This window comes from Lissotriton helveticus, chromosome 3_1 (assembly GCF_964261635.1).
Source record: "Lissotriton helveticus chromosome 3_1, aLisHel1.1, whole genome shotgun sequence".
Taxonomy (NCBI): Eukaryota; Metazoa; Chordata; class Amphibia; order Caudata; family Salamandridae; genus Lissotriton; species Lissotriton helveticus.
In genome coordinates this window covers 1486757934-1486778453 of record NC_136061.1, presented here as the reverse complement: position 1 = coordinate 1486778453, position 20520 = coordinate 1486757934, and the positions used below count along the sequence as shown (strand labels likewise).

Here is a 20520-nt window from a genome sequence, read left to right as displayed (position 1 = left end):
ATGTCTGAACAGGGGTGGCAGAGTTGGCTAAAGAACGGTGATGGATTAAACCCAGATCTTTTGACTGGGTGTGAGTGTTTGATTGATTCAGATGCTCCGTCCATCACCACTCCCTTTTGTACTGGGCTGTGGGAGCGGCGTACTCCCTCGCCTCCCCCGCTGGTGTTTCCCCCTCGGTGAGTGCCGGCCGCTGCACCCTGCTTGACCCCTGCTGAGCGGCGCTGTGGAGATCGCCGGCCGCCGCGGTCAGGCCGTCCTGCGCGCCCTCTCATCTATGCCTCGCTGAGGCCCAACTGCCACACCCGGCCCCCTGCTCCGAGGCCTGCTCCCGGGGGTGAGGCGGAGAGTCAGTTTCTGCCCCTCCTTCCTGCGACAATTCTTGGCTCCCACTTGCCGGGGACTCGCCCACCCAGGGACGGGCCTTGCTGACTTGGTGGCGCCGTTTGGACATCTCCTCTAAGTGAGGCCCCCTGGGGACTGGCTCCCTCGCAGGCGGACTCTCGACGGCGACTGGGCCCTGTGGGTAGCCGCTGGGGCCCCTCCTCACCCGCTTCTGCCCCAGCCCTCCCGGGTGCCTGACGCATTGCCACACGGCCCGCTGGTGTGCCCCTGGGCCCTCCGCTCTGCAACTGCCCGGGGCCAGCTGGTGGCCCTCTTCTGCTTACAACTGGAGCGGGACGCCCTCCACAATTTGCCACCCACAACTCTGCGGCTCCCTGGGACTGTGTGCTGCTCCTTCTGCTCTAGTGGCGCGTCCTGGTGTGGTGTCTATGCTGCCCCGGTGCCTGCCTGGGGTGCACCTGAGACCTGTTTTTGATGTCGCTATTCTACTACAGTTTGGCCACCCTGCTTCTCTGAAGGGGTATCCGCCGAGTCCTGCCATGCCCCCACCGGGATGATTCCCATTGTTCACTTTGTGTTGCCCTCTCCCAGTTGTGGGTTCCCTGGGTGGAGTGGGTGGTATTCTCAGCCTGATTGGGGGGTTGGTGTGGGTGCGGGGTGGTTGGTTTTTTTCCTGTTTGGGTTGGTGGTTGAGGGTGGGGGGTGATCGGGTTGTTGGGTTCCTGCTTGTTTGTTTTTGACACTGCATTGTGCCCCCTACACAGCACCATTGCAAGTGTACCTAAATCCGCAATCTGCCCTGCTTGGTCTTTTGCACAGCACACCGTCCTCCAATTTGTTTTGATTGTCCTTACTCGACACGTCTCACAGCCACACATGCTGCTTCCCTGGTCTCTTCCTCCCTCTATAGGTCGTGCCTTGCGCGCCCTCCCCGCGCTGCCCAGGAGGCTGCTGCCCATTGATTGCTGCTGTTTTTAGTTACCTGTGTTACTCCACTCCCCTCCCCTGCTCCACCTCACCATCGGTGGTCTCCCCTGCTTCACTTGAGCGCCCCGCTGGTCTGCGCTCCCTGTTGTCTGCCCCACCTAGTGCTCATTCCCGTCCTGCCTCCATATGACTGACATAGTCTGCTGGACTTGGAAAGTCCGTGGCCTGAATGATTTCTGCAAGGCTCGCCTCATCCATTAACACCTACAGTGCCACAAAGTAGGTATATATCTCTTACAGGAGACGCACTTGCTGCCAGGCTCCGTCTCCAGACTCCAGTCCTGCTACTGGGGGGAATCCCACTTTTCCACTTACCCATCCTATGCTAGGGGAGTTTCCATTTGGCTGCGCCTTGGCCTTCCGTGGCAGACCTCACAGGTTCTCCTCGATCCAGAAGGTAGATATGTAATTCTCCACGGTCTGCTTCCAGCCCAGCCCGTCACGATCGCCGCAGTATATGGCCCCAACTCGGATGACCTGGAATGTTTCATCATATTTGGCATGTCATCTCCTCCTGTGGCTCCGCGGCAGTGATTTGGGGAGGTGATTTTAATGTTGCTCTTTAAGCGACCTTGGACCGCTCAGGCTCTTTCTCATCTCACCTGCATGCTGTTTCAGCTCTTAAGCCCATTTTAACTGATAATGCACTTTACGACGTTTGGCGCCATTGCCGCCTTGAAGCCTGTGAGGGCACTTGCGTGACAGGGGCGAGAGGTTGCTGGTCGCGAATCGACCTCTGGCTGACCTCGCCGGATGTCCTGTCTTGGCTCACTGATGCTGAGCACATGGCCCGTACCTTGTCCGATCTAGCGCCGGTCCAGATTCGTCTTAGGCGTCCTTTCTCCCAGCGTCGGGCCTTTACGTTGTGTCTGCCTCCCAACGCCCTGCAGGATACTGTGTTCTGCTCAGACATTCACACGGCGATCACTAATTATTTTGAGCTTAATACAGGCTCCGTCTATTCCGCTTGTACCCTATGGGAGGGTTTCAAGGTTGTCATCCGAGGTGAGTGTATTTCCCGACAGGCGGGCGTCCTTCGTGCTATTCGCTCCACACTGTCAAGGCTCGAGGGTGAAATTAGGGATCAGGTTGCAGCCCAGGCGGCGTGTCCCGACCCGGAAACGCTTGCGCTCCTTCGCCAAAAGCACACCTAATTCTCAGATGAAGCCGGCCGTGAACTGTCCTTTCTTGGCAGAGAGGGTCGGGCGTGCCGCTTCGGTGAGGGAGACCGCCCAGGACATACCCTTGCTAACCTTTTACGCCCACCGTGCAGCCTCCTATATAACCGCCCTCAGCGATGGTGGCCTGGATAGGACAACCTCCCCAGAGGATATCAAATCCCGCTTTATCGATTTTTACTCACAACTTTACTCGGCTGGTACTCCTCTGCCACGGGAGGAGTTTGATCGGTATTTCGAGTCCATTGACCTGGTCTGGCTCGAAGATTATCACCGCAAATTTTTCTAGGGAAGAAATATTGGCAGCCATAAGCAGCCTCCCTGGCGACAAGGCCCCGGGTCTAGATGGCCTGCCCGCCTCGTTTTACAAAACATTTGCTGATATCCTGGAGCCGCATCTGGCGGCCATGTACAACAAGGCTTTTGACACCGGTCTTTTCCCACCCGCTGCACGAGGCCCTGATTACCCTGCTCCTTAAGCCTGACAAGCTGGCTGACCATCGGGATTCCTACCGCCCCCCTCTCCCTTATTAATATTGATAAAAACATTTTTGCTAAATTGATCGCCTCTCACCTTCTCCTGTTAATGCCCACCATTGCCCTTCCCGATCAATCCGGCTTTATACCCGGGAGGGCAACCTCCCATAATCTGCGTACCATATTTTCCGTCTTGCATCAAATTAATCCCACCCTGCCGGCAGTGGCCGCCCTTCTCGATGCCACAAAGGTGTTCGATACTCCTACTGGAGCGGCCCTTCTTTTTTTACATCCTACCGCGTATGGGTTTAAGCGACATCTTTCCGTGCAAGATCAGACTTCTTTATACTAATCCTTCTGCGCGCCTCCGTATTAATGGCCAGGTTTCTGATCCCATCTGCATCGCCCGCGGCACCCGACAGGACAGGGGTGTTACTTATCACCCATGCTCTTTGCCCTCGCTAAGGAGCCTCTGACCGCTAGGTTACGTCAGCACTAAACGCACAGGGGCATCGGTTTCTCGTCTGGCTCCCTTCTTGTCTCCATGTACGCAGATGATGTCACTCTATATGTCCGCCATCCACAGGACAACCTCAGCCCTTTAGTCCGGGAAATCATATGATTTGGTGAGCTCTCGGACATTCAGGTGAACTGGAGCAAGTCCGTTCTGTTCCTCCTGAACAACGCCACTGTCCCTTTCTCACCTGACTCCCTGTTCGAGTGGGCATCCGGCCCTACGCACTATCTGGGCATTTGGCTTAGCAGGGATCTGGATGAGCTGTTGAGGGCTAACTTTGGGGGGGCGGTGGACTGGTTAGAATCCAGGGTCCCCTCGTGGAGCCAACTATCGTTCCCCCTGGTTGGCCGGATCGCCATTGCCAAAATGGTGGTTCTTCCTAAATTCCTTTACCTTTTCTCGAATATGCCTATCCTCCTCACCTCTCACTTTTTCCGAAAATTGCACTCTCTGATCATCTTGCTTGTTTGGGCAGGTAAATAACCCAGGGTTGTGTACAATATCCTTACTCTCCCTATGTCTGCTGGAGGGCTGGGCGCGCCTGATTTCCATATCTATGCCCTATGCGCCCAGGCCAATTTTTTACATTTTTGGAACCACCCCACCCCCTATCAGGCTCACGTAGCGGTGGAGACCGACTTGGCTTCCCCATGGACTCGGTCAACCGCACTGTTCGCGCCCGCGGTACGCCCCCGGGCGGAGGTTGACAAGGTTGAGGCGCTGCGTTGGGCTTGGTCTTGCCTGTGCCGGCACTCGGGCCTTTCCCTTCTCTCTGCTAATTCCATGCCAATTGTTAATCACCCTGACTTCCTTGCGCTTCAGTCGTCCAGCATGTCCCGTCATACGGTGCGCTTGGGCCTCAGGACAGTGGCGGATCTGTACCCAGAGACCTCCTTTTACTCTCTTCCAGACTCCCCGGGGTTGCAAGATACACTGCTATTTTATCAGCTGCGTGCCACTTGCCGGAAACTGCACCCTACCTTCCCGGCCCCCGCCTACCCTTCCAGCTTTGGACTTCATATACTCCTCAACCTCGCCGCACAAGTTAAACCAAGCTTTACGCGTCTGCTCACATATCTTCTGATCGGGAGGCGTGGAGTGCAGACCTGGGCTTGGCTATATATGGGAGGCCGACTGGCTTTACTGTTGTAATCAAACCAAAAAGCTGTCCTCGAACTATCGGCTCTGCCTAATCCACTTCAAGTACTTGCACAGGATGTACCGCACCCCCGTACAGCTCCATTGGCTTGGGCTTATCCCTGGGGACAACTGTCTGCGCTGTGCTGCCCCTGCCGCGGACTTCGCCCACTTGGCGTGGCTTTGTCCTAAGGTTTCCGAGTTCTGGCTGGCAGTGTGCTCCACCATCTCTGACATTACTGGCTCTGTCGTACAACCTGATCCCCCCCCTGTGCCTCCTGGGATTTGTCAAGTTCTGCCCAGATGCCTCTCGCCGCCTCATCTCGATGCTATTGGTGCTCGCCAGGGTGGCCATGTGTTGGGGGCGTCGACCTGCTTCCAAGATTGAGAATTGGCTTGAGGATGCCTCTCAGTGTCAGACTCTCCTGTCTGTGTTCTGGGACTTAATGCCTGCCAGATCTCGCCCTGTTGACATCTGGGCCACATTGGTCTCCTAACTTTTCTCCCATTCCCACCCCAGCGGCGCTTCCTCTCCCGCGCTCCCCGCCGGCCCTGGGTCCGCGGCGGCCGCCGGCGCTGGTCAGTGACTACTCCCCACCCCTTTTCTCTCTACCTGCGCCCCTGTTGCTTCAGATTCCCTACTAAGTACGCTTTTTCATGTGTGCTTCCTCCTCCTGGGGCTGAGGCTCTGATACTGTTTAGCTGTGTCTTTATATGCTGGATTCACCATCATGCTGTGACTGTTACCTGATTGTAATCTACCAAATTTTTTGTAATGCATCCTGTTGTTACATGCGTTGGTGCTGCACGGTGTACTGTGCCTGATGTGTCTTTATTCTTTAATAAAGGTTTTACATTTTTTTTTTAAAGTACCGCAGATGGAATCCTGCTCATAAATATTTGCGAGGCAACATTTCTGTAAATCCTAGTGACCATGCATCTAACATAACGCAAACAATTGTTCAGGTCACATTGTAAATGCTGCGTGCACAGTGCTGTGGCCAAAATACACTTGTCCCACTGTTTATAAATGTTAGACTTTTTTCTCTTGTTTTAATATAATAGTTTTCAAACATCTGTTTTTCATATTTAGCTTTCTTTGTCTATATCCTCTCTGTGTATGGTCATCAGGTAATTTATGAATGAATGTGTGTGTGTGTGATTTAATTGATTCCGTGCATTATGAAATTGCATTTATATAGCGCTTACTACCCCTGACGAGACCTATGAGTGCTGGCTTTTTACAGAATACAATTTGAAGCCGCCTAAATAATTACCATAGTAAATTTAAATTTTTACCTGTTAAAGTGCAAATCATAGATTTCTTCTTTATTGAATAGGCGATTCCGACGTGTTACTCAGACAACACCAACATCTGCAGAGTTCTCAGGATACCGATGAGAAGGCAAACCATGATGCCCTAAGCAGAGGTGAGGAATGCAGTGTGTTATTTTGAATAAAAAAAAACTTCTTAAGAATCATCCTCTTTAAAAATGGCGCCTTACTTAATTTGAGACTCCCCACTCCATAGAAGAAGTGATTGTGTATCCAAATAAACAAGTCAGTAAAGTTAAAGTCAAGCATCTTGCATGCTTTATGCAGCATTATTGTATGAAACCAGAAGGATCCCACTTCTGTATGAAATAGCTGGATGAAGAAACAAGAAAAGAAAGACCTGAACAGCCGAAAACTATTCTTCTGCGTTAAAACAAAAATTGACTTTCTAGCCGTCACGATCAATGTTAGTGCACATTATGTTAAAGGATCTTATTTTTTCTGCTATTTGCATCTTATTGACTACAGAGGAGGGATCCAGGAAAACGAAGTAAGATTTCCTAAGAAGTGAAGTAAACAAATCAAGTTCAAGTTCAATCTTTATTATGTTTTGGAACTCCGTGGAGGTCCACATAAGAAAAAGAACACAATACAAAATACCATTCATAATATAAAAAAGACAAATTATAGCACTTACTGCAATACAAAGTGTCACATTAATGCGCATGTCATTGATCAAAAAATATCTAAAAAACATTAAAAAAAATAACAAATGCAGAAACAAAATCTCTCATTAGGAGGGTTGTGTAGGGCGAACATAAAATAATTAGCATTTACAATACCCATTTGCAAACATATTTGTCTTAACCATTTGCAGCGATAAGGACGCAGCACTGGGCATATAAAAAGTACGTGCGCTTGATCTTGAATAGATTGATGACAAAAATTGAAATTAGCAGAGACTCCGTACCATTTAAATAAAAGATTGTTTAAAGGTAACAGGTCCTGTCTCAATAAAAACCAAAATCTCCGAATACCGTGTGGTAAGTTCCAAGTAGCGTAAGGTTGCACAAATTTTCTAGCGAATGAATCAGTGAGAGGATTAATACCCTTCTTAGCAAGAATTGAAGTACTGTCTAGTCTAAAGCTAAGATCCCAAGTAGCCTCTTTCAAAACAGACTTTAGCTGGGATGCGGATAAAGAGAAGAGAGAGTTCTCTTCCAGCTGTAGGAGCGATACAGCCTTTCTAAAGTTATTAACAATTAAGGAGTGTTCTCTTAAACTTCCTAATAGTTCCGTCTTTAAGAGGAACCTCATAGTCCCCTCTTCTCCTCTGGCTATGCTTGCGACCCAACATACTACAGCTGCCAGGCCCTGCACCCAACTGCTGCGCAACCCAAACTCAAGTCTGCAAGCAGCCACAGAGCAGGCGGAACTAATAGAGGCTGCGCTTCTTAGCAATTTTCCCTCCACCTTATTTAGGAAATCCCAATGCTTAATGTCAATTAGTTCTAAACCATATAGGAGGGTACAAGGAACTTTTGCCCTAAAGACCTCCAGTAAATATGAGAAATGCCTTCTTCCCATTGCCGAGTACAATGCACTTAAGCTTCTACCTTGAGATAAAGCCTTCCGGGCATTGTTATCGGTGTGGGGTTTAGTACTTAAATTGTCACAGATTAATTTTCCTAAGAAGACAGAAGTCTTTACTACCTCAAGTTTGTCATCTCCCACAGACCAAGTAAAGTTCGTGAATTTTTGTTTTTTCCAGCCTGAGATGCACATAATTTTGCTCTTAGATGCATTAATTTTTAAAAAATGGGAATCTGCATACTGATGTAGAGCTAGGAGGCGTTTGGCAAGGCCTTTAGGCATAAGATCCATTATTATGATATCATCCGCGTATAGCATACATGAAATGTGCTTTCCGCCCAGTATAGGTGCTATACCTTCACAGGAAGAGAGTGAAGCAGGTAAGTCTGCAATATATAAAGAAAAAAGTAACGGGGCAAGGAGACAGCCCTGCTTAAGGCCATTACATAAAGGGATGATCTCGGAAAGGCCCCTATCTCCTCCTTGCAAGAACTGACACCACGTGTCTGTATATCCCACTTCTGTATGAAATAGCTGGATGAAGAAACAAGAAAAGAAAGACCTGAACAGCCGAAAACTATTCTTCTGCGTTAAAACAAAAATTGACTTTCTAGCAGTCACGATCAATGTTAGTGCACATTATGTTAAAGGATCTTATTTTTTCTGCTATTTGCATCTTATTGACTACAGAGGAGGGATCCAGGAAAACGAAGTAAGATTTCCTAAGAAGTGAAGTAAACAAATCAAACAAACCACATGAAAGAGGATGACTGAGTGGGAGAGAAACGGAAGCATACTTAAGGTTCAGAGAAATAAACTACAGATTACATAAAGAAATGTTTTGACTGAGTCAATATTAAGTTTTAGTCGATTTGGAGTAAGGTGAGCCATCATATCCTCCTGCAGTAGAATTAAGAAGCACATCTTTACAGAACCACTCCTCAAATTACAGTACCTATTGCAGGAGCCTTTCATCGCCTAATTATTAACACCTTCGCTGCGGCTGTTATTCCGCCGCAGCGCTAAGGGGCGGGGGGGCCGCGCGGCGCGCCCATGCTGGTGACGGAACCGCTCCGTCACCAGCCTCGGTTGAGCTGTGCTCATGACGGAGCGGTTCCATCATGGCCCCGACCGCTCAATAGAACGCGCCGCGTCGAGCGGGCCATGACGGAACCGCTCAGTCATCAGCACAGCTCTACTGCGGCTGATGACAAAGCGGTTCCGTCATCAGCATGGAAGAGGTTAAGAAAGCGTGTTACCTGAAACAGCGAAGCAACACAATAGCTTCCTTTCTAAAAGTATCTGTTTTCAGATGGTGAAACCTAATTTGTACTCTCTAGAAATGTTGTGGTTTACATTTGTCTTTGGTTTTCACAATTCCAGCAATTAGAAATATCACTGGTCATTAATAAGAGTAGAGAGGGAAAGAACTTATTGAGAACTACCTTATTTTCCGTATTCCGTAGCACAAGAGTTTAAAGTCAGAATTGCTATCAAGTTTTTGCCACCTTCATGACAATCACATATTCCCATTAGTTACGGTATTTTTTGTGCACACATTTTAATTACGAGTCAGCTGTGGAAATACAGCCCATCTCGTGAGGTGTATCACTTAATTGCAGAATGTATGGGCAGGTTACTTGAAGCCTTATGTGTGGGTGTGCGATTATGCTGGTGCTGGGAAAAGGGTCAAGGTAAGTTGCTTGTGAGCCTTGAGCTGGCATGTTAGTAGAGTGATGTGATCTGTTCCTAACATATTGTGTTATCTGTATATTCTGGCTTACTTAGCTTCGGAAATCCTTCTTGTGTCTCTGAGCAGCATTCAACGTTTCCCCGTGCCTCTGGTTCCCATGTTGACCTGCACCCATGCTCATTCTATGTTTTCCAGAGACCTGACTCTTGCTCTCCAATCCTTGCTAGTTTGTTTATCTGAGTTGGTTTATTTGTTTGAGGGTTCACCTTCTCACATCTTCCGATAGCCTTCTTCTAGGTCCACTCTGTGCCCCACACTGATTCCTCTGTTTTGAGCCAGCCAGTGAAGGTGTTATATGGCTCATACTGTGCTGCTTACTGTGTGTGGTTAGGGTCTGCTGAGTGGCGGTGTGTATTATTCAATGCTCAGAATTGCAGAAGTGAGACAGGGAGTCATTGAGTGCTGGGAGGGTCAGTTGGGCTTGTTGAATGATGCTTTAAAATGGAATGTGTTTTGCTGGACTCTGTGTAGAGACCAGTAGTGTGCTGATTTATTATCTGGTGTGTGCCTGCAGTCTTGTGGTGATAGAATACAAGTTTATGTAGTGGAAGATGTGGGTAAGTTGTGCTTTACTTTGGGGTTTGGTGTTCTAGTGGTCTAAGATGTTTGCGAAGTATGTTGTGGTGTTAAGGCAGTGGTGTAGGCATGTCAGATATCATGTTATTGGCATTTCCCTTGTGGATGCTTCTTTCTGAAAATTCCTCTTCCAATAGCTCAGTCATTTGCCAAGGATGAGCTGACTATAACTGTGTGAAACTATCTGGCATGCTGGTGCCGGAACATGTTTTTGGTTCACTGACACAACAACGATATAAAAAATATCGATATTAAAATGCGCATGAAATTTATAGACAACAAAAACATCGACTCTTATATTCAAACAGGTAAGTACAAAAATATGGACAAAAATATGGATCTAAAAAATATAGATGTATAAAATATCGATGTTTATAAATATAAAATATATATTAAATAATAAATATAACTTTAACAAAATAAAATAAATGTAATATGCATTTAAATAAAATATTACAAATTGATTTAATGAAGAAATAATTCACAAAAGGAAAGGGAGGTAGAGGTTTTTATCAACTGGGTCTGCCCTCCTTAGTTTATACTCCAAATGAAACCCGAGGTCTCGGGTTTCAGGACCTAGTCAAAGGAAGAGGCTCCCAGTCAATATGATCAGAGATTGCCTTCAGGAAAGAAACATGCTTCATCATTGGGGCCATCCCAGTTCTCTACGAACTGGGGCGTGCTACGACTTGTGAAAAATACGTAGGTGCACTTATAGTGGAAGACTATGTGTGGTGCACAGTGTGGTGGAGTGGGTTAAGGTGATCAAAAATACCTTGCTAGTGGGCTAAAATACTTTATTATCGCTCCTAGGTTGGTATATCTAAAAGGGAGTGTTACACGAAAAAACCTAACTATAACGGGTAGGAGTTCAGTGTAAGATCAACATGTTTCGAGTCTACTCCTAGCTCTTCATCAGGACCACACAGGAACCAGCCTTGTGTTTGCCACTCCTATTAAACCTAAATGTGGAATTGAAATATTAAATCAACAAAACACTGCAACTAATAAAGCATGCGTGGTTATACATACGATCACTATGTCACGTAGTGTATCTGTAACAGTAAAGAAAGACATGGTTAGAGAACAGCCCCCTCTCTCTTGTAGAGTAGGTGGGTACACATTGTAATGTAATTCCATGCTGGAGAGGTGCTCCTTAATGGGGCGTGCAGTCGTCAGGGTTCAGAGCGTGGTTGCAAACTAAAAGGTATAAACATGCCCGCCAAACGTGCTGCGTGGTGGTTGGTTATCTTTAAAAACACACAACATACATGAGGTGACTTTCACACGACGCACATACAGACAGGAAAAAGGTGTTATATCCGACTGTAAACACATACTTAGGGGCCGATTAGGATGGCGGTTAATCCGCATCCCCCGGGCCAGCAGAAGCCACCGCCGGCCTGGAGGATGCGGATTAACCGCCGCGGCCACAGACAACACCCACCGCCAGATTAGGCTGGCGGTGGGATTGCGGTGGGATCAGCGGCGGACGGCTGGTCCGTCCGCCGCTGATCCGCGGGGTGTGGAGGGCTATTTGGCGATGGTGTCTGCAAGACACCGTCAGCCAAATTAGGATGTGCACGGACACATGCTTTTCCGCGGCGGCTTTTCCGCCGTGGAAAAGCATGTGGACATTGGTGTTTGGGGGCCCGTTGCGGGCGTCGGGGGTGCACATGGGGGGTACCCTATGGTACCCCCCAACATATACATGCACAAAGCGGCAGGCACCGCGTGGTGCCTGCCGATTTGTGCATGTAAATGTGAAACATGCAGTTTTAAAATTGCGGCGGGTCCGCAATGTTAAACAATGTTAAACATACAAGATGTGACCGCCAGGGTGGCGCTCACATCCTAATTTGCACGGAGGGACCGCCGCTGCCCCTGCGGATGGTCCCTCCACCTCTGGGGTGGCGGACGGACGCAGGTCCGTCCGCCATCCTAATCGGCCCCTAAGTTGTGAGCAGAACTGTGCTTCATGGACTCACAGGGGGTGGTGCTTCCCTGAGAAATTATATGCAATAAGAGGAAAAACGGGTAGGAAATTGTTAGCGTATGCGTTTTAGAAACCCCCGGTTAGTAGATACGGATATCTGTCCTGTTATCTGGTTCCTGTGGAGGTAAATCGACACTTAGTTCAAAATAGGAAAAACCGCATCCGGACACCTATTCGTCTCCACGTCGGACCGCATCTTAGAGTGTTACCGGCGGGGGACTGAATAAATACTTCCGCATTCTCCCGCGACGAGGTCTGTAAGAACTAGACCGCGGGAGAAGTTTACAAAATGGCCACTGCCGATGGCAAAGGTGGCGGCCATGCTGGTAGGATACGTGAGTGGACTCCGCGGTATCCTCACATAATACCCTGTTATTAATAGGAGTATAATATTGTATTGTTTACAAAGCAACAATTGATTAGGATATTGATAAAGCTGTGGCTTTTTAGGGACCCTGAAAAAGTTGTAGTTATGTAGGTAAAAATTTACGTCGGTAAAATTTACACAGTACAGATGAGCACACTCACTGTGTGTAGAGAGTGAATGATGTCACAGGATTGGGTACATCCTTGTACTGCCTGGATATTGTAGCCACGTGGTGGTGTAGATTTAACGGGGGAATGTCATGATTATGTCACAGGTGTTGATGCCTCGTGGTTGGCTAAAGAGTGTTTCCCTTGGTGTCATGCCATAAAAAAGATGAGCACACTCGCTGTCTGTAGAGAGCGAATGATGTCACAGGATGGGGTTCATCCTAGTACTGCCTGGATATTGAAGCCGCGTGGTGGTGTGGATTTAAACAGGGAATTACATGATTATGTCACATGTGTTGATGCCATGTGGCTGGCTAAAGAGTGTTTCCCTCGGTGTCATGACATCCAAAAATATCTGTCCTAGTTAAAGGGGCTTAGTTTATCCAAAATGTATATGTTTACAGTTGCAGTTGGTACACGAGGTATCTGCCACCGACCTCAGAGGTGAAACCTCCAATGGTAAACTTCTTCGTGGGTCTCCTATCTTTTTCTGTCTGACAGATCATGGCTTGAGGATACCATTTAGCAAAACTGACCCCAGGGGATGTCATCGTTGAGGCCCTGGGTGTCGGTACGAAGTTTGAAAACCCAGCGCTGTTCTCTTTCATTCAACTCTTTCTCTAGGTTATCTTTATTTTTGATGTGTTCTAGTACCACCCACCTCATATCGTTAGATGTGTGTTGTTTCTCATGGAAGTGGGTAGCCATTCTCATGGTGGTACGCTTGTAGTGTATGTTACTCCGGTGTTCAACTATTCGGGTGCGGACTTTCCTAGAAGTCATCCCTACGTAGTGGAGATTACATGTGCATGTAATTAGGTACACCACCCCTGTCGTGTTGCAGTTAGTGAATTGTCTAAATTCCCATGTGGTGTTGTAATTTAGATTCACTGTCTTGGTGGCTGAAGTGAGGTGGCAGACGCTGCAGTTACTGCAAGGGTAGTGTCCTGGGGTAGTGGGTGCAGTCGTCGTACACTTCCTTCTTCCTCATTGGCGGCATTGGGTAGTGGTAGTGTATGTACTAAGTGGTTTTTCAGGTTCATGCCTCGTCTGTGGCTGAACATTGGTGTAGGTATGTTCAGGCCCCACTGTTAAGTGTGCGCCAGTGTTTCTTGACTATCTTAGTCACTTTTGTCAGACGCAACATTAAATGTGGTAATGCAGATAGGTCTCTTAGTTTTGGTGGCGTTGTTAACTTTGGGCCCTAGCAGTTATTAGAGGCCTATTGTTATTAGAGGCCCTCTTTTTTGCTTTTGACACCAGGTGTTTAGGGTAATTGTGCCTCAGCAGTTTCTCACTAAGATCTTTAGCCTCCGAGTTGTAGTCCTGTTTGTCTGTGCAGTTCCTCCTCAGGCGTAAGAATTGCCCGAAGGGGAGGTTTTCTTTCAGATGCCAGGGATGAAAACTGTCATAAATAAGAAGGCAGTTTCTGGCAATGGGCTTGAAATCGGTAGTGGTAGCTAAAGCTCCTTGTCATGCCAGTATATTGAGATCAAGGAAGACCAGGTGTGATCTGCTCATTGTATAGTTGAATTTCAAGTAGGGGGTCTTGTCTCCACTGAGTGCAACAGTAGGATAAATGTTGGATAGCGAAGGGGTAAAATTTACTATTCCCTCTCCACTTAATGCAACAGTAGGGTAAGTGCTGATAAGCAAAGGGGTACAAATTACAATTCCCACTCCAGTGAGTGTAACAGTAGAGAAAGTGTTGGATAGCAGCGGGGTAAAATTAACTATTCCCACTTCAGTGAGTGCAAATGTAGGGAAAGTGTTGGCTAGCAATGGAGTATAAATAACTATTCCAACTGCAGTAAGTGCAACAGTAGAGGAAAGTGTTGGATAGCGGAAACATTTAATTTACTATTCCAACTCCAGTAAGTGCAACAGTAGGGAAAGTGTTGGATAGTGGAGGTGTACAAATTACTATTCCCACTCCAGTGAGTGCAACAATAGGGAAGTTGTTGCATAGCAGAGGGGTCAAAATTACTATGCGCACGCCACTGAGTGCAACAGTAGGATAAATGTTGGCTAGCGGAGAAGTCAAATTTACTTTTCCCTTTCCACTGAGTGCAACAGTAGGGAAAGTGATGGATAGCAGAGGGGTAAAAATTACTATTCCCACTCCAGTGAGTGCAACAGTAGGGAAAGTGTTGGATAGCAGAGGGGTAAAAATTACTATTCCCACTCCAGTGAGTGCAACAATAGGGAATGTGTTACATAGCCGAGGATTAAACATAACTATTCCAATTCCAGTGAGATCAACAGCAGAGAAAGTGTTGGATAGCGGAGGGGTAAAAATAACTATTCTCATTCCACTGAATGCAACAGTAGGATAAGTGTTGGATGGCGTAGGTATAACAATTACTGTTCTCACTCCACTGAGTGCAACAGTAGGATAAGTGTTGGATAGCAGAGGGGTAACAATTACTATTCCCACTCCAGTGAGTGCAACAGTAGGAAAGTGCTGGATAGCGAAGGGGTAAAAATTACTATTCCCACTCCATTGAGTGCAACAACAGGGAAAGTGTTGGATAGCGGAGGGGTAAAAATTCCTATTCCAACTCCAATGAGTGCAAAAGTAGGGAAAGTGTTGGATAGCCGAGGGGTATAAATTCCTATTCCAACTCCAGTGAGAGCAACAGTAGGGAAAGTATTGGATAGCGGGGAGGGGGGGGGTAAAATTACTATTCCCACTCCCAAAAAGTGCAGCAGTAGAGAAAGTGTTGGATAGCACAGGGGTAAAAATTACTATTCACACTCCACTGAGTGCAACAGTAGGATAAATGTTGGATAGCGGAGGGGTAAAATTTACTATTCCCTCTCCACTTATGCAACAGTAGCGAAAGTGCTGGTAAGCAGAGGGGTAAAATTAACTATTCCCACTTCAGTGAGTGCAAATGTAGGAAAAGTGTTGGATAGCAATGGAGTAAAAATTCCTATTCAAACACCAGTGAGTGCAAAAGTAGGGAAAGTGTTGGATAGCTGAGGGGTATAAATTCCTATTCCAACTCCAGTGAGAGCAACAGTAGGGAAAGTAATGGATAGCGGGGAGGGGGGTTAAAATTACTATTCCCTCTCCACTTATGCAACAGTAGGGAAAGTGCTGGTAAGCAAAGGGGTAAAAATTACAATTCCCACTCCAGTGAGTGTAACAGTAGAGAAAGTGTTGGATAGCAATGGAGTAAAAATTCCTATTCAAACACCAGTGAGTGCAACAGTAGGGAAAGTGTTGGATAGCACAGGGGTAAACATTACTATTCTCACTCCACTGAGTACAACAGTTGGATAAATGTTGGATAGCGGAGGGGTAAAATTTACTATTCCCTCTCCACTTATGCAACAGTAGCGAAAGTGCTGGTAAGCAGAGGGGTAAAATTAACTATTCCCACTTCAGTGAGTGCAAATGTAGGAAAAGTTTCGGCTAGCAATGGAGTAAAAATATCTATTCCAACTGCAGTGAGTGCAACAGTAGGGAAAGTGTTAGATAGCAGAGGGGGAAATATTACTATTCCCCCTCCCAAAAAGTGCAGCAGTAGAGAAAGTGTTGGGGTCCCGCTTCGCCGAGTCTGCCTACCGTCATCGGAACTGACTGTAGCCCCAGGAGGGGTCTCTGCGCCAAAGAACTTGCTGTGTAATCGTTGTGGGGCCAACATTCCAAGCTACACGGGACTCCACTGACCAGGAGTCCGTGCGGGTCACCACCTGTGCTTGGGACCGCTCACACCCTCATCGGCACCTGAAAGGAGCTCGCGGAACCCGCTGGCACGGGTCCCGCTTCGCCGAGTCTGCCTACCGTCACCGGAACTGACTGTAGCCCCAGGAGGGGGCCCTGCGCCAAAGAACTTGCGGTGTAATCGTTGTGAGGCCAACATTCCAAGCTGCACGGGACTCCACTGACCAGTAGTCCGTGCGGGTCACCACCTGTGCTTGGGACCGCCCACACCCTCATCGGCACCTGAAAGGAGCTCGCGGAACCCGCTAGCGCGGGTCCCGCTTCGCCGAGTCTGCCTACCGTCACCGGAACTGACTGTAGCCCCAGGAGGGGGCTCTGCACCAAAGAACTTGCGGTGTAATTGTTGTGGGGCCAACATTCCAAGCTGCACGGGACTCCACTGACCAGGAGTCAGTGCGGGTCATCACCTGTGCTTGGGACCGCCCACATCCTCATCGGCACTATTTAACAACTTCCGTTTCCTGCGCCGCGGGACGTGCCGGGCGAAGCCCGGGCAAAGGGCGGGCCGTCTGGGGCAGGAGAAGGCAGGGCTGGCCCCCCCCCCTTACATCTACCAGCAAAAGGTACTGTACATCCATAGCTCTCCGATTGTTTGTGGTCCTAAAGCTTTGGAGCAATGGGGAAAAGGAAAAACCCGGAGGATCCCATTCAATCTGCTGGAGGGGCTACTAAGGGAGGAAAGCATGCTAAGAGACAGAAATGCAAGTCCGCCAGAAAGCGCCAGCCAAATGCCGGGGAAAATTGTGTTATGGAACGGATGGACAGAATTGATGAATTGATCCTCGATTGTACTGATTTGCTAGCAGACACCCCCAATTTAGGGGTAGATGTAGGCGAGGTAGTTAGTTCAGGGGTTGTAAAGGGTAGAAAGATCAAAACAAGGGGGCCAGCAGTTATTCCTAGAATGTTTATGGGCAAACCACCCGCAGGGGATAATCCACCAGTATCTAAGATTACAGAGGATAATTTAAATGAGAGTGAATCAGATGTGGACCAGAATACAGAAAGCTTCTTAAATCTACCCTGTGCTAATAAGTTTACTGTTTTAGCCCATATCGAAAATTCCCACCTAGATAGCAGGCCGGACATGATAGGATCTGGTTTAAGTTCAGCAGAAAGCATCCCTGAGATATTTCCTGATGCACCTGATCATCGTGATAAACCATTGTTTGACTTAGTGACCCATTTATGTGCCCTAATTAAGGGTATGTAAGTTAAGATTGATAACTTAACTACTGTTGTCAACAACTTAAAGGTGGAACAAACTAAAACTCCTGTAATACCTAAAGCCCCTAGCTCTAACCAGGCAAATGTACCAACTCATGTAGGAAATGTTACCTCCTTGTCAAATAAAAAATCTAGACCAGAAACTGCGGTACCCAAAGACAGTAGTATAAATGAGCCTGTTAGACCAGGGAATTTAGGGCCTGTGGAGAAACGCCTATCCCATGGGCACAGCTCAATTCCAACAAAGGGCGCAACATGGCAATCTGTGGATAATCGACCATCCAGATTAATTCAAGCTTGGCATAATCCCCCACCTAGCCGGCAGCAAATGGGCCACTCAGGACCAATCACTGTTTTTTCTACACCCAATTTTAATTCCACCAAATCACCACCAGTACATTTGATTAACATACCTAAGCTACCTGTTGGCAGGGAACGCGAAACTCCCGATTCTCTGTCCAACAAAGCTATCCACTGGATTAGATATGTAAGGGGATGTAGATCAGTGATTAGGGAGGATATTCAGTGCGCAACTAGGCTAACTTTCCAGGGTGATCCCTATGACTGCATAGAACTTATTTTTAAAACCCCAATGGTAGCTGGAGAACTATTACATTTGGAATTTAGATCTTGTTCCCCAGATCATTCTAGGATTCAGATGAGAGCAACTCCCGGCCAATCCTGGAAACCTATACAGGTCGATAGTTCATATGGGGAAAGTTCGACATTAGACTTGAACAATTGACTTTTATTCCCATCCCCAATTGAACTAGTCAGTGAAGCAGACATCAGTGAAACACCAGGTGAGGATTCTAGTTGTATTTCAGCAAATTCTCCCAAAAATCAAACTCAACTGGTCTGTCCCGCTGATGAATCTATCCCCTCCAATACTTGCCAAAAATCCACAGGGGAGGCTTGTCTTGTACCTTGTGTCAGTGACCCGGGATCTGTTCTTTCATGGAACATAGCTGGCCTAAAGACTAAGTTAGAGTCACCTGAGTGGGCATTATTCATTAGAGAACATGAACTATGCCTATTTCAGGAAACATGGGCAATGGAGGAAGTGCATTTCCCTGGATACTTAAATTATAGCATCCCTGCAGTGAAGGAAGGGAGGGGGAGACCGTCTGGAGGACTAACTATCTGGTTAAGAGAGGACCTGGGGGCAGTAGTAAAAACCATTCCTACTAACCATAGAGATCTCCAGGTCCTAAGACTTAAGTTTCCAAATCTTGTACCAGTCTATATCTATAATTTGTATGCGAGCAGTACGGGGGGTAGAAAATCAGAGGTTTTTGTGCTCTTGGAAAACTCATTGGAAAGTCATTGCTCTCCTTTCAATGTAATTGTGGGGGGGGGATTTTAACGTAAATGTTGAGCGTCTTATAAAGGGAAGCTGGAATGTGTCGGAGGAGGAGGACAGAGAGTGGGGGATTCCTAAATTGGACCTTGAACCAGTTAGTAAATGGTCAGACATAGCGGTTCAAATGAATTCTATTTGCCTAAACAAAGGTCTAAGAGCAGCAAATGGAAGGACCGAAGGCGATAAGGTTGGGGCACTCACATTTAGAAGTGGCATACGTAAGAGTAGAATAGATTATATTCTGCTTAACCTGGGCCTGTGGAAATATCTTCAGGACATGAAGATTATAGATAGGGTTGAGAGCGACCATAATCCCTTGTCTATGAATCTCTTACTGGGAATCTCCTGATCATCATGGGGTTATAATGACTCCTACTCCCTCTCTTGACATTGTGATATCAAACGATATGCGCCACGTTCGATGGCCCAAAGTTTCCCTTTATAAAGAGAATTTGGATTTTATAACTAGTAAGCTTGGGCAGGCGAAATTAGATTTATTATTGATATCGGAAGGGGACAATATATTTTAAAATTACAAGATGGAACTAGGATCCATCAGGTTCATTTTGATGAACTTAAAAGCCTTTTTGCTAAGCCCTGTAGGCGGAAAGGTTCCTGCGCACCGGAACCACCACGCTGGTATTCTGGTGAATGCAGGAAGGCCCGCCTTGATTTGGGAAAAGCAATTAAATCTGAGTCCATTGAGAATATTAGGGCAGCCAGGCTGAAGTATAAAAATGCTGTCTCAAGAGCTAAGCGTGACTGGGACGAGAAAAGGTGGAATGACCTTAAGGAAGCAGGATCCTGTAAAGACACGCGCAGGTTTTGGAATGTTTACAAGTGGGGCGTGGAGGGCAACCCGGATAAGCCACAGAATTGGGTCCCCCAAGAAAAGTGGGTAGAACATTTTCAGCCACAATATGCCAAGGGTCAGGACTCGTAATTAACACTGAAAGTCCCTTTTGAGCCCTTAACTGAAGATCTTTTTACTTTGAAGGATGTTCAGTGTGCACTAGACCTAGTGGTCCCTGGTAAAGCGCCAGGTATTGATGGCATACCCGCAGATCTTTTTCTGAAAGACCAGAATTCATGGGGTTGTTATATACTTCTTCTGGCAAATATGGTTGCCAGGGGAGCCCCATACCTAGTTCTTGGAACGGGGCTGAGATCATACCCGTTTATAAAAAAGGTGATAAGACGCAGCCAGGTAATTATCGGCCCATCAGCCTGATTGACACCTCCCCAAAAATATTTGGCAGGCTGGTTTTAAACAAAATTCTTGATTGGGAACGCAATAACAAGATCTTATCCCACTTGCAGGCAGGGTTCAGAACTTCAATCAGCACGGTCGACCAGGTGCTGCATTTTGCTATGCTGTACTGGAAGACCGTGCTGATTGGACATGTAAGTTTATATGCCGCTTTTATAGATTTAAGAGCGGCTTTTGACCTGGTTCCTCGTTTTACTTTATGGAGAGTCCTTAGTGGCATGAGCTTGCCAGGGCCTCTCTTATCGCTGGTAAAAAGACCCCACAAGCAAAATTATGCACAGATCAGGTGGGGGAGTCCTGGGAATGTTACGCCGCAGTTCCCAGTGGAAACTGGAGTACGCCAGGGCTGTGTCCTGGCGCCAACTCTATTTTCCTTATATATTAATGATGTGGTAAAGATTTTAATTGACTCAAATATTGATGCACCGATCCTTGCTGGAGCAAAAGTCCCTATTTTAATGTTTGCCGACGACTGTCTTTTAGTTTCAAAAACTCCCAGCGGGCTTCAAAAGGGCTTGAAGCTTTTTAAAGATTTTTGTACCGCTCGGGGTTTAGAAGTAAA

At 47.2% G+C, this 20520-nt stretch overlaps 1 protein-coding gene across 2 annotated transcripts in view; it reads left to right on the top strand.

Moving 5' to 3' along the window:
* LOC144823535 (uncharacterized) overlaps positions 1-20520 on the top strand; it is a 337732-nt gene that overhangs the window by 51717 nt on the left and 265495 nt on the right. For both annotated transcript variants that reach the window (XM_078682134.1, XM_078682133.1), the window contains exon 4: positions 5979-6068. In XM_078682134.1, the coding sequence (XP_078538260.1) occupies positions 5979-6068 (90 nt within the window). The remainder of the gene's footprint in view (positions 1-5978; positions 6069-20520) is intronic.